Source organism: Octodon degus, unplaced genomic scaffold (genome assembly GCF_000260255.1).
Source record: "Octodon degus isolate 3935 unplaced genomic scaffold, OctDeg1.0 scaffold00068, whole genome shotgun sequence".
In the NCBI taxonomy this organism is placed as follows: Eukaryota; Metazoa; Chordata; class Mammalia; order Rodentia; family Octodontidae; genus Octodon; species Octodon degus.
In genome coordinates this window covers 4,677,549-4,691,311 of record NW_004524644.1, presented here as the reverse complement: position 1 = coordinate 4,691,311, position 13,763 = coordinate 4,677,549, and the positions used below count along the sequence as shown (strand labels likewise).

The 13,763-nt window shown below is 41.4% G+C and overlaps 1 protein-coding gene across 1 annotated transcript in view; it reads left to right on the top strand.

Annotated features, from left to right (window-relative positions):
* The first annotated feature begins 1,161 nt into the window (after positions 1–1,161).
* Positions 1,162–13,763, top strand: part of Lhfpl3 (LHFPL tetraspan subfamily member 3) — a 627,386-nt gene continuing 614,784 nt past the window's right edge. Inside the window, exon 1 of the mRNA XM_004634998.2 lies at positions 1,162–1,658. Coding sequence (XP_004635055.1) covers positions 1,232–1,658 — 427 coding nt within the window. The 5' untranslated portion in view covers positions 1,162–1,231. The remainder of the gene's footprint in view (positions 1,659–13,763) is intronic.

The following is a 13,763-nucleotide window of genomic DNA, read 5'->3' as shown; positions in this document are numbered from 1 at the left end:
ATGGGGGAAGCCAGGTTTGAAAGACAGATATCATTAAAAGAGGAGCAGTGCCTAGAGGAGGGTAGGAAGGGTTATGCTTGGAAAGAGGACAAGGTATAGCTATCCGAGGGCAATGGCCCACACTGATGAAACTGAGGAGTCGCATCAATTGATAATTCCGAGGAAATTACCCTGAAGAGAACCCTAGTTAACTGGAGCTCTGGGTTGTGCCTGAGATGGAATACACAGACAATGAAAACGTCATCTGTTGTCATTCTCCGTGCAGCCTTAGCACACAGCAGATTCCAGGGAGTATTTGTGTAATAAATGAGGCGCCGGCCAAACTAACCCGATGTTTTCAAACACACTATGAAATTCTGTGGTACAGTCACTTCTGTGCACACACAGCCCCGACCTGACTTACAGGAGCATGTAGGGCATCAGGGGGTCACAGTTCCTGGGGCTGCACGCGGAGAGAGGCGAAGAGGAAACAAGGTCAGCTGAGCAGACAGAAGACCTCTTTGAGGTTGGTCTTGTGCATTGTGTGGGTCTTGCCCAACTTCTGAGGGTTCCACCTGTGGGCCCCAGGGAGCCCAGGAGTTCGAGTCCTGGGGTGGTAAGAGGCGAGGTTCTTAGGAGCAGCGCCAGTCTTCGCGCGCCCCTGTACAGAAGCCAGGTGCGAGCACGTTGCAGTGCAGAGATGAAATGCTCCCACAATCAGCCCAATGAGCGAGGTCCCTAACACAGCGGGGGCCCAAGGGTACCTCTGGGATTCCTGGGGTGCTGCCATCCCCTCATCAAATCACCCCATCAACTCCTGGCCCGCTGCTTTCCCGCTTGCGCACCCCACTCGGGGGTGGTCCTGGGGTCGCCGCGCCTCTTCGTGCCGCGGGCCCGGGCGGGGGGCCAAGGCGGGAAGCGCAGTGGGCGGGGGGCGCAGGATCCACCGCCCGCCCTCCGCGGCTGCAGCTGCAAAGGCGGTGGCAGCGAGCGGGGCGGAGGGTGGAGCGGAGGCTGGAGCCCCGGCCGGGAGGGAGGAGCAGGGAGGAGGGGGCCGGGAGGCTGTGCCTGGCAAGCCCGAGGGGTGCTCGGTGTTCCCCCGCCCTCCTTCCGGGAACGAGGATGCGGGCTCAGGGACTGGGGCTGCTGGGCTGAGGCCGAGGCAGGGAGCTGCGGCGCGCGGCTCCGCGAGGTGTCTCGGTGCGGCGCGCAGGGGGGAGGCGCAGACCGCGAGGCGGCGGAGGAGGGGGCGATGCCCGGGGCCGCCGCCGCCGCGATGCTGCCGGCCCAGGAGGCTGCCAAGCTGTACCACACCAACTATGTGCGGAACTCGCGGGCCATCGGTGTGCTGTGGGCCATCTTCACCATCTGCTTTGCCATCGTCAACGTGGTGTGCTTCATCCAGCCCTACTGGATCGGCGACGGTGTGGACACGCCGCAAGCCGGCTATTTCGGGCTCTTCCACTACTGCATCGGCAACGGCTTCTCCCGCGAGCTGACCTGCAGGGGCAGCTTCACGGACTTCTCCACGCTGCCCTCGGGCGCCTTCAAAGCCGCCTCCTTCTTCATCGGCCTCTCCATGATGCTCATCATCGCCTGCATCATTTGCTTTACCCTCTTCTTCTTCTGCAACACGGCCACCGTGTACAAGATCTGTGCCTGGATGCAGCTCACCTCCGGTGAGTGAGCGCTCACCGCCGCGGAGCCCAGGGACCTGCGGGCCCGGCCGGCCGAGAGGGGGCGTGGGAGGGACGGGGCGGGAGCCGCTGGGCGCCGGGCAACTTCGTGTTCCCGGCTGCAAGGCTAGGGGGCAGGATCCCCTGAAGCCGGAACCCGCGGGGTTCCTCAGCTCCGCACTGGCGTGGGGTCTGAAGCTTTGGTGAACCTCCCAAGTGCGAGGGACGCCACCCAGAGGGGCGCCACCCAGAGGGGCGCGCAGGAGGCAGAGCGGCTGTCCGGCTGGGTCGGCTGGGAACTAAAGGTGGGGGTCGGGGCTGCTCGGGGCTAAGCTAGGACTGACACTGGGAACTGAAAAGCCAATTTGGAGACTTACTGGTGGAAACAGCAAACCAGCCCGCTCTGCCTTTCTCTGGGTCTATTGGTTTCATGGCTTTGTTGTGTTGTGTGTGTGTGGTGGGCGTGTGAGTGTGTGCATGCGTGTGTGGTGGGCTAGTTGAAGTGAAACTGTCCTGGCCAATTACAGATATTTTATCGTCCGTCTGATTGCGAGTAAATCCTAATTCTGGTTTGGATCTCACCCTTTTAAGAAAGATGCAGCTTGGTGTGCTCTGTAGCAGTTTCCCCCCCGCCAAGCGCTCAGCTGTGCCTCCTCGTCAGGGAGCGGTTCTTCTTCAAACAGGCAGAGGTCTCGAGGGAGCCAGCATTTCTCAAGATCTCCTTGGGGGAAAGTGGCATCAGGGAAGCGGGCAAAGAGCAAGCCGTGTTCGTTAGCATCTCTGATCACTCTGCTGTGCACGCTAGATCGCTGCGTGCTGGAGAGTATGAAAGTACTTTTTTTTTTCCCCCTGAGCATCAAAGTTGCTTCCTCACCCAGGAGGGACGGGGAGTGCATTTCCTGATGGCTTTGAAGAGTCCTAAAACAAAACTGGCTCCGATGATGTGCCGTTCTCCCTGCCGGCCACCTTGCGTGCCCTTCTTTCCCAAGTCAAAGGCTCTTGGATCCTGGGCACGTTGGTGAGCCACACTGTCCGGCTCCTTTTGATCTCCACACCCGCTCTTTCGGGTGTGGAGATACAGTGAATGTCCTAGGCAGCTAAACTTTCACATATGCCATTTATTTTACTGTTCCATTCTTTAAGGATCTTAAAGATTTGTTGTTCGCCCTGTTCCTGGAAGGTTTTCTGGGGACTTGGGATTGAATTTGCTTGAGTTTACCAGCTTACCAGCCTTTGAGGGTCATTAAATCCCTAAAGGTACAGGATAACAACATTAAGCTTCATAATCTTCTGTCATTATGGTGACATAAACGCTTGTGGAAAACTAAGCAAACTTGTTTGGAACTATTTATTTTGTATTAAATGTGTCTTGGCTGTCTTTGATTTGCATTTACTGTGAAAGTGTGTGTGTAAAAATCCAGAAATGAGCACCAGCAGCATCCCATTTGCTCCCTAAGCCAGTGTCCTCCTGAGATGAGAGTTCACCTTCCCCTTCCACCACCGGCCCCCAATTCCCTCCCTCTGTGTGTTTCTACATAATGTTAACTTCCATGAGCATCCTAAGAGCAGAATCACTTTGAGATTTGGAATGAATTCCTATCTTATGATTATTCTTGACACTGAGCTCTGGTTTGACTTTGAAAAGAACAGGACAAATAGGATGCGGATGTTTTAGAAAAAGATTTGACCCTGCACAGCTAATTTTAATTTTTCTGAGTTAAATGACCTATTTAGACTGGTGATTCAAATGAGATTGTTTTCCAAAGGTCTGAAAGTAATTTGCAGATGATTTTTTAACAATATACTATGAAATGTTTTACTTTACAAGATTATTATGCTCTCAACCTGCATTTTCAGGGCAAGAAGAAAATTACTTTTCAGAGAGCATTACCAGCTTTTAAATTTATACAAACTACAACTGTTACAATGCTGTGTTTCTTTCCTTTTCCTGGAATAGAGCACAGAAAAATCATTTGCTGTGAGTTCTTGAAATTTAATGTCATATTTTCAGGCATTTAACATAAATATACTATTCTGTTCCACAGCATGCAAAACATGGTGATACCTTTGTATGATAGAGGATAGAATCATATTTACTTCCTTTGGGGAAACTAGCTTTTTCAGTAGCATGCTTTAAAACTTTATTTGTAATGATGTGTATTTTAAAAAGAGGACTGCATTAGGATGACAGGTTAAATAAAGATCGCAATTATATTCACAGAGTTTTCTTTTTTTAAAGAAATGAGGTATGTAAGATGTTTTTGAAAAACATCACATTCAGCTTGGTTTTCAGAGTTTTAAGTCACATAACACAAACAAGAAATTCAGCTAAAATGTTTTGAAAGTCTAATTTCTGACCTTTGCCCTATTCTTCATCTGCATCACATAGGCTTCTATGTATTTAGTTTAAGTATCTTCAGTAATCTCAACTCTAATTTTCTCAATATGAAGCAAGAGATTTAAGGTAGCAGTTTCTTACTAGAGACTAACCCTCATTAGAAGTCAAATTATTAACTTGTCTATTTAGCTATCTAGGCATTTTACTATCATAACATAAATCAGAGCAATTCAGACTATAAAATGCTATATGGAATGATACATTAAGGTGACAAAGCAAGAGATCTTGTGGCAATACATTGAGAATTAATCTTTTGTGCTGCAGAGCAATAAACCAGAAAAATGACTTAATTTGTTGGACCTAGGAATACTATAAGTCATCTACAGGGGCCTGGCAATAATACAACTCATCCATTTAGCAGGATGATACACATACAACTGTAGACATCATTGTGAACACCTTACCCTTTACATCATTATCAACCTCAGGAGAGAGAAACTAGGAAACAGTGCTAGAGCTGAAATAGCATATTACTTTTTGACATAATCCTGTACTTATGAATAGTTTCTAATATAAAAACTGAAGACATAAAAATAATATATAAAATAGATAATTATAATGGTGCAAAACTTTCCCAAATCTACAGACTCCTTCAGAAGAAAGAAGAAACTTTCCTGTTGTCTGCTTCACTTGCACCAAAAAGAACATAGATCTGTAATTAGCCTGGTAGAGTCATAAAGTCTAGCATTTCTTTTCCTTGAAATAAAACAGTATTTCAGTCTGTTTCCAAGTCTACAAATAGCCAGATCTCATAAAGATGGTTTGTTTATTTTGCTACCAAGAAATCTTGCCCACCATTGTTTCCAGCACCCTATATATTCACTATTTGGGACCAAAGAAATCTTTTCCTTTGTATATAAACTAAAATATTAAAGTAGAATGTAAGTTTCTGTGTCTACAATGGATTTCTTGGTGGAGGGCCAAAGATGGGGAGTTATTCCTTTCATGTGGACCCAGGTTGGACTTTCTCCTTCAGGAGGGATAAGTGCAGCACTGCATGACATTCCTTGGATTCTGCGTCTCTCCTCATTATGAGTGTCCCCAAAAGAAGGGCCACCAAGATGGCAAGCTTTATGGTAGGTGTTAGGCTGAATTGTTTAGTCACTTCCCCCGAGCTTAGGTCCCCAATTTCTGTAGCCATCTTGCTTTCTTAGGTTGTATAACTTTGTCATATTGGTGAGATGTGAGTCACCAAACATCATCACTGTCATTGCTTAGCCTCAAGGGGAGGCTTTGTGATGTTTTACTATTTCTTCTCATGGAATCCTGGTATTTGCTTATAGGTCTCAACAATATTTAAAATTAAGGACTGTTTGTGAGTTTACTGTCTATCTTGTTCAGTACATTGAAAGTACCCTAAGGATTTATTATTTTAAATATGGCAGAGTCCAAGTACGTGGATTACAAGGTTAAAAAATGCAGGTGGGAAGCCTGGCTCTGACATCATGTGACCTGTGAAATTAATCTTTCTATCTGTCCTATGAAAAATAGGCATGTAATTATATAATTCCCAGGATTTAATGCAAATATTAAATGAGCTCGTGTATATACTCAGTGCCTTGCTCGTAAGCAGTCATGACAGTAGCGCTACCATTACTGTTGCCGACTTGCTATTATTGCTTGATCCTGGCACACCGCGGTTTCTCAATGTTTGGCCTGGTGGATATTCAAAGTATTACTGTGTTAATGAATAAAAAATGATTAGTGGGATAGAGAATGAAAGGAAGGAGTGACCTGACAGTGCCCATATATTGCAGTGAGAGAGAAACACTCTGAAAGTCATGACTCCCCCTTCTCAGTGGCGCCATCAGGACCATGCTGAAGAGCACCTTTAATGGCGATGGGGGTGATTTGACAGCCTAACTTGTGATAATCTTTTTCCCAAAGGGAAGCTTTTCTGATGTATATGTACTCATCTTTACTGTAACACTGGGAGATGTTCGGTCATTGTCTCAGGCTTCAGGAAATCCTCCCTTACTCTTTAGAGACAAAAAAATCACATCATTCAAAATGGTGGCTTATGTAAAGATCAAGAGAGAGGCTTTCTTTCATGAAGAGAGGGAGCCTGGTGCAGGTTGGATTTTCCTCATGCACTTCAGGAGCAATACAGACTGGAGAAGCAGGTAGGTTTTCTGGGCCTTCCCATCTCTTGCTTCTGTGCAGACAGACTCTTGCTGGACTCCAGAGAGCATGGCCCACCTGCTCAGGTGGGGCAGTGCTGTGGGTGTGGGTCTGTGAAGGGGTGCTCTGAAGATGAGTTTGGGATTTACCCAGGTGTAGATTCCATGTTCTGCCCAATCACCACGCCTTACCCTTTTATCTAATGTGGAGAAGTAAGGGTGCTTAGCTCCAAGTGGGGTGATTCTGTCCTAAATTCAATATTGTGGAGTGTCCCCAAAGACCCTTTTACCCTACAGTAACATTGAAAGACTTCTCTTGGGTATGGAGGAAGACTATGTACTGCTAGTGAAGGAAGTTTTTGTTTTCTAACAACACATTCCGCTTATTATGTTGCACATAATAAATACCTACAATTTTATCTGTCCATTTGAAAAATTAACATATTGTTAAAAAGATCTTTCTATTTATAAAAACAAACTGGCAAGGAAGTGATTTGAAATAATTTTAGGAACTATATTTCTCTTTCTTACATGTACCATGACAAGGAATGTGACAATTGAAGCAATGTGAGAAAATACATTAATGTGGATGTCAAAACAAACACTTTTTAAAGCAGTTAGACTTTACGAGGGTATCTGTGAAAACTAACAGGTCCCGTTACTCCTGTGACGTACTGTTTGGAGTTTGCCCCACTCCCCTTGTTGGTGCAAGGCTGCATATGAAACAGCTCCTCCACTGTAACATCAACAACTGCTTCTATGGCTACATGCAATAAACCATAAAAGCCTGGTCCAAGCATGGAGCATCAGATTCTGAAGACGAAAGCACCTATTCTGTACTTGCTTCTTTTGTTTAGAATGATGCGGTGACTCAGTAAAGAGTCCAGGTGGCCAGGTCAGAATATTACACTTATTTACATACCTCAGAAATCTCTGAAAGCAAGCCAAATTTTAAATGAAAAAATAAATAAATGAATAGCAGAGAGTACAGCTAGAGTTGCAGTGTGTGGATCAGTGCACTCTTGTGTGTGCTCTGAGGAGATAAAGCTGTGGGAATGAAGAGAAGAGAACCTGGGATCACACTGATGTGAAGTGAAGAACGCACCAGAATTCTAATACAGGGACTTAACTAGTGATAACTGAGCTGTGTAAAGTGTAATTTCCATAATGTATTTGAACTTTAGGGGTCAGCACCAGCTTTAATTAATGTGAATTTTCTTTATCATAATGAGTCAACTGTAATGTTTATTTGATATGAAGACCAGTAAAAGAGCTGACCTTTATTCCTAATAATAACAAGAAGATATTAATAGTGACAGAAAGAAGCTGCTTCAAATAGCAAATAGTAGGTAAGTAACTTGATGACTTAAACATAGTGTGTTACATAAAGTCGCTGCAGCATTTCAAAAATAGAAAAAAGCTAACTTTCCCCAGAATCCTGAATGTTCACATAGTTATTACCATAATTAAAAGCATAAGCTTGAGTTGTTGTTATTATTATTATTACTATTATGGGTGCTGAGAATGGAACTCAGGGCCTTGTGCTTGCCAGGCAGGAGCTGTGCTGCTGAGCTACATCCCCAGCCCAAGCTCTTAAATTGTGACTATGATTCTGTGATTCTCCTGTGGGGCCAGGTAATAGTAACATTTATAATTTAAATAGTCCTAAAAGTAATCTTGAGCACCTTTCTCAGCTCTTTTGCTAAAACAAAAATGGGTGGTTTGTGAGAGGAAGATAAATAATTTTTTGACCAATATAGACATAAGCCGTGTCTGACTACTATTGTACAGAATGAAAGAGAAAAGAAACCTGAGCCTTTCTGGGGTAGACACACTGGCAGGAATTCCTATACCTGACTTCTGACATCTTTCCTAGCCTCATGAAGCCAAGGTCTGCAGTCGGGCTACCTATATGAGCTCAGCAGGAGAAAAGATTCTAAATGTTATCTAAGTGAAGTTAGTTTTCTAATCCCTTAATATTTGAGATTATGACTTTTTTTTTGGCAGAACCGGGGATTGAACTCAGACCCTTACATTTGCCAGGCAAGCACTTATTCTACTGAGCCATCTCCCCAGCCCCTGAGATTATGACTTTTCAATGAAAGGGCAAGTGGAATAATGGGGAGAGGCAATGGTAATGAATGATAGATTTGAAGAAAGGCCTTAATTTAGAAGCAGACATGTAAAGCCTAAATAGTCAAGAGAGTTCTGTACATTTTTTGCCCTATTACAAAGTAATATCTAAAAGAGGTTTGAACAGAATATAGCTTTAGCCTTAGAACAGAATGCATCATAGAGACATTTATTTAAGTGCCTAGAGGCCCCTTTTGGAAATCTTCTGGAGAACGGAGGAGGAATGTTTTTTGCGTGGCCCTTAATTGCTTTCGATGGAGACCAAAAGCCAGGTGCTGCAGAGTTAAGATGGAAGGTGTGCATCCTCACTGACAGGAGGCCTGTCATTTGACAAACAGGAAGAGAGATCCAACTGTGAGGAACGACAGGGACAGAGAAGAACGACAGTAAAACTAAATGAAGTATGAAAAGGAAAGAGAAGATGAAATTTAAGGTTGAAAAGCCTGCTGAATTTGACATCATCAGTGACTTAAATGTGTACTGGTATAGGACAAGCACAGAATGAAAATGTGCATTCTAATGTGTGCAATTCTCAATTACTCAATTATCAAGAAAGAAAATGAAGGCTTTTTCCTCCATACGGGAAATTATTAGACACTAAGGTCAAGCTCTTAATAGGAACAAATAATCAAACTTCTTCTATGATGGATGAAATGTTGAAAGGATTAAAATTGTAAAATTTGATAATGAGCATTTGTATCATTTCTTTTTAAAAAATTTAGTTATGCATTGTGAGGCTAAATTTCATTCTGTAATATCTTCAGTGGTAAAAGGAACTCACAGTGATATTTCAGTAAAAGTATTTACAGAGCATTTTAAGGTTATGCAGAGTGGTACTAGATGAATTTCATTCATCTGAGTTTCAGATTATTAATAAACACTGCTATTGTGCATTTTCACTAGTTAACTGCATGCTTACATTTTTAAATCTTTCAATTATATTTATTTATTTTGCATGTACACATGGCATAATTTAATCATTCCCACCACCACCCTCATTGCCCCACTTTCCCGGCTAGTTTCACATGCTATTTTTGAGGGGGAAGTTTCAATACGTATCATGTATTTTGATCATATTAATATCCTCCTAAAACACGCTTTTATATTCCCTCTTCTTCTCCCTTCTTCCCTTCCTTTTGTCCTTGTTTTGTTTGTTTTATTTTTGAGACAGAGTCTCCTTATGTTTCTGTATGTACTTCAGGCTGCCCTTGAACTCATTTTGTAGCCCAAGCTTGACTCAAACTTCCAGTTGGTAGTGATTTTCCTGCCTCGGCCTCCCGAGTGCTAGGATTGCAGGTGAGTGCCACCATACCGAGTTCTTTTGTCTCATAAATAGCCTCCCTTTTACTTTCTTGTCATCTCTTTTTGATTCCATACATTAAGAAGAATGTGATTTTTATCTTTCTGAGTGTGGCTTATTTTTCTGAACATTTTAACCAACTGATTGGACATGGCATAGTACTGGCAACTTGACATGTTACAAGGGCCTTTATAAAGAAAAGAATGCTGTGTTATAATGTTTTAAAAACCATAGTTGGCACCTTTTAATGACTAAGATATTAGTTTAGTAGATAAGGATCAAAATTACAACTTGGATTAAAGTAGACTAGAAAACATAATTATCTAAATGTAATGCAGATTATAAGGGTTTATCACACCTTATTTTCTAAAATGTTTACAGTGCTTACACGCATGCTATGGGCTAGATTGTAATTAAAATGTGTTTCATGTTATTGACTATAGTCAAAATATTTGAAAGGCACAGAGAAAAGATGCTTGAGAAAGAATGTACAAAAATAATTATCTTTGAAAATTTTTGAAAGATTTACATTATTTATAAATAATTTGTATTGGAAGGTAGATTAGACAAAGTGTACCTGACCTAATGAGTTTGATATATTTTCCTTTGCTTGCCTTCATTTCTAACTTTTATTGCTAATACACCTCATTTAGATTGTGGGTTAATTGAAAATTAGAGTTATTTTCCCAGATGTGATTTAATTGGCTTTCTGTGCTATAAACATGACATGGTCCACCTCTGAGCGGCAATATAGCAAAAGGAGCAGTTTATACTTTATTCTTTTTACTCTCTTCTTTTTAATTTTTTGACCAGTTTTGCCTGCTTATGTCTGGTGATTTGAACAACTAATTTGAAGGCGACAATATGCAATATAGCAACCTTTGTTGAATTCCTATCATTTTGTTTAGTGAAATTCTGTATCATTTCTAGCAGTTTTTTATTTTATTATTTTTGTTCTCTTTAAAAAACAGTTCATAGAACCAAAGACTTAACATAGGTCCATTTTATTATATGTATAAAAAATTGTATCTCAATCAATAAATACATCTTTAAAAATAAATGACAGATATGAAAGCCAAGAGAAAACAAACAAATAAACAAAAGAATATTTGAACAAATGACCCAAACTTAGTGCCAACTGGATGTAGAAAATTGAAAGGGTATTAAAAATCGCTGACACAATCTCTAATTTTTGATAATGAAATAATAATGGAAGATACTATTGACCCCCTACACTTATAAAACCTTTAGTTTATTATATTTAACTCTCATGACAATATGAGGTCAGCATTGTCCTGTCTGTATTGTAGTGAAAGAAACAGAGGCCTAAGCATTGTTCAAAGTCACAACACCAATATGGAGCCAAAATCAGACTCCCTTCCTGTCCCACAACCTATTGCCCCTGAGTCTGAGAGAAATTAAAACTCTTACGAAAGACCAGGAAGATAGCTCAGCAGCACCAGTGCTTGCCTGACAAGCACAAGATCATGAGTTCAATTCCTGGCACACACACACACACACACACACACACACACACACACACACACACACACATCTTACCAAAAGAATAGCCTGGTGAAATTAAGACTCCTACCCATCTGAGAGATAGCTATGAATGTGCCATTTATACCATTTTATTTTGCCCCCAACCTATGTGTGTATTCCGATAAAGTTTTCAGTATTCATATTCACCATTCTATATCATCATGATGGGAAGGAGCTGCTATTTACAGGAAAATAGTCATCTATCATCCAGGTATTTTCCAGACTTGCCTCTTCTCCTCTTTAGGTATGGTGAGGTATCCACCATTCCATCTTTTTCATTTCTCTAACCTACGGCCCAGGCTTCATTCTTTTCCATATTGTCTACTTGGTTATACCTCTGCTATCACTGATGTCATTAAGCTTAGACCCATGAATTCCTACAGGATGAGGAGAATGTCCACATTACTGGCTCTGGGGCATCCGTATCTGCCCTGTCTCAAATGCAGAAATGTTGCTCATACTAACTTTGTGATTGAGAAAAACAGTGTTGGTGGAGAGGGTTCTTGCATCACAAATACAGATCTAGAGAATGCAGTCTTTCTCTGGAGGCATCAAGGTAGGAGAGGAAAACTGACAGTATGGTCAGAATATTTGTATCTTGACTTGGCAAAGTAATGGCTGCATGATTTAGAGGAAATCATGTAATTATTCTTGACCTTTTATGTTCTTGATTTTGTTTTTCTAAAGCTTATTGAAATTTTATTTCAAATAGAGATTGTAAGTTAAGAACATTAAAATTATGTAAGGTCTGGTACCCATGTGTTACTATTTATTTATCAAGGGTTTCTAAAGATGGAGGGAGGGAGACGGGTGTGGAGGAGAAGGGGAATAAAAACAGAACATATCAAGATGTGTTATGTACATGTTCTTTCTCTCAAAGATGAATGAAAGCTTTGTGTGTTTCAAACCTGGACTAATAAAATAAGACTTACAAAAGAAATTAAAGATTAAGAAAACAACCAAAGATAAATGAAACTGAGACAGAAAGGAAATAAGGAACAATGTGAGACAAGTAGGTATCTGGAGTAAGATTTCCTCAAACTAATATAACTGTAAATAGGAATGTCTACCTTCTGTGTTCTTAGAATTACTGAATTAATACACATAATATATTCAAAACTGAATTTAGCACATATGCACTTAAAACTGTTAGCTAAGGCTACTCCTATTACCACTACCACAGCCATCTCCATCATCACTGCTATGACTCGTAAAAGGTTAGGGTTGGAAGAGCGGTTGACACTCACAAAATGTAGTAAACAGAGAACCGAACTTACATTGTACAATCTAATGAAGGAAAAGTTGGTATCATAACTTCTATGCGCCTCACCTAGCTTATTCTAAGGATCAAAAGAGATAATGGCTATGGGTGCCTTTTATAAACTGCAATACTATAGAAGTGCCACTGTCATGCCTATAATGGATTTCGTCCATTACTAACAAAAGCTCTGTATTCACTTACGAGTTTAGCTTTGTGTTAACAGGTCTGGCCCTTCCATTTCATTTATCTAGTATAATGATTCACGGTAACAAGAATGGATCTTGGAGATCATTTGGAACTTTAAACTTCAACAGAACTGTCTCTAAAAGAGGAAGCCGCATTTTGAAAACTGCATGAACCAATGTTTTGTGTCAAGACCTAAGCACTTAGCATTCTCAAATTCCTCCAAGTGATGAAGAAATATAATCAAGTATTATCCAAATTATTTTTTCTTCACAATTATCAAAAGCAAAAATTCAATATTTTTAGTCTCTAATAACATCATGCAATAAATTAAAAGCAGCATTTTTCTGTGCTCTTTTAAATATAGCAAAAATATATTGAAAAGCTGGTTTCTTAATATTAGCACTACATCTGCAGATCTTCCTTTCTTTCTAAGCAAGGAAATATGCGGAAGTAAAGATTATATTGCTGAGTTTTTCATTGACATGTTAATTCCTTTCATTTCTTTAGCTTTTCTAAAGTATTAAAACTACTTATTACTGTTCTTATTTTGTTTTAGAGTCATCAGGTTTTTATAAAATTAGAAGATCATTTTGCTATGGCTGCGTCTGTGCCTGTGAGCCAAAACAACTGGATTGAACAGGGAGTGTGCAAGTTTCCTTTGCTTTTCACATATGTTAAGCTCCCTTTTGTGGTGCTGTGTCCACAGTTGGACGTACCATGAGGTTGCCAGGAGAGTTCGGTAGATGAAAATGCTCAGTCAGAATCTTCACTTCTGGGTACCTGGTGAGCAAGCACTCTGCTCTTCCAGATACCGTCCAGTGTTTTGGAAATGTGTCTCCAGGGAGGAGAGTTAGGGTGGGGAAAGGGTGAGAACCACCCCGCCCAGGTCCACAGTACTGAAGACCCCACCTTTGCGGACAGGATGGGCTCTAGAGGAAGCTCCAGCCCTGTCAGCTTTTACTTCTCAGAACTTTGCCTTTCACGAGGTCAAATCCAGAATTGCTTTCTTATTGGTATTGCTTCTAGATAGTTTCTTAGAGGATGGAGAATAGAGGATGAAATATGAATGATGAGAATGAATAGGAAAAATGGATCCATCAGGTTACATGTAGTGGAAGGGAAAATTCCTCTATTCAAAAGAAAAGGTTAGCTCTCCCTGAAAAAA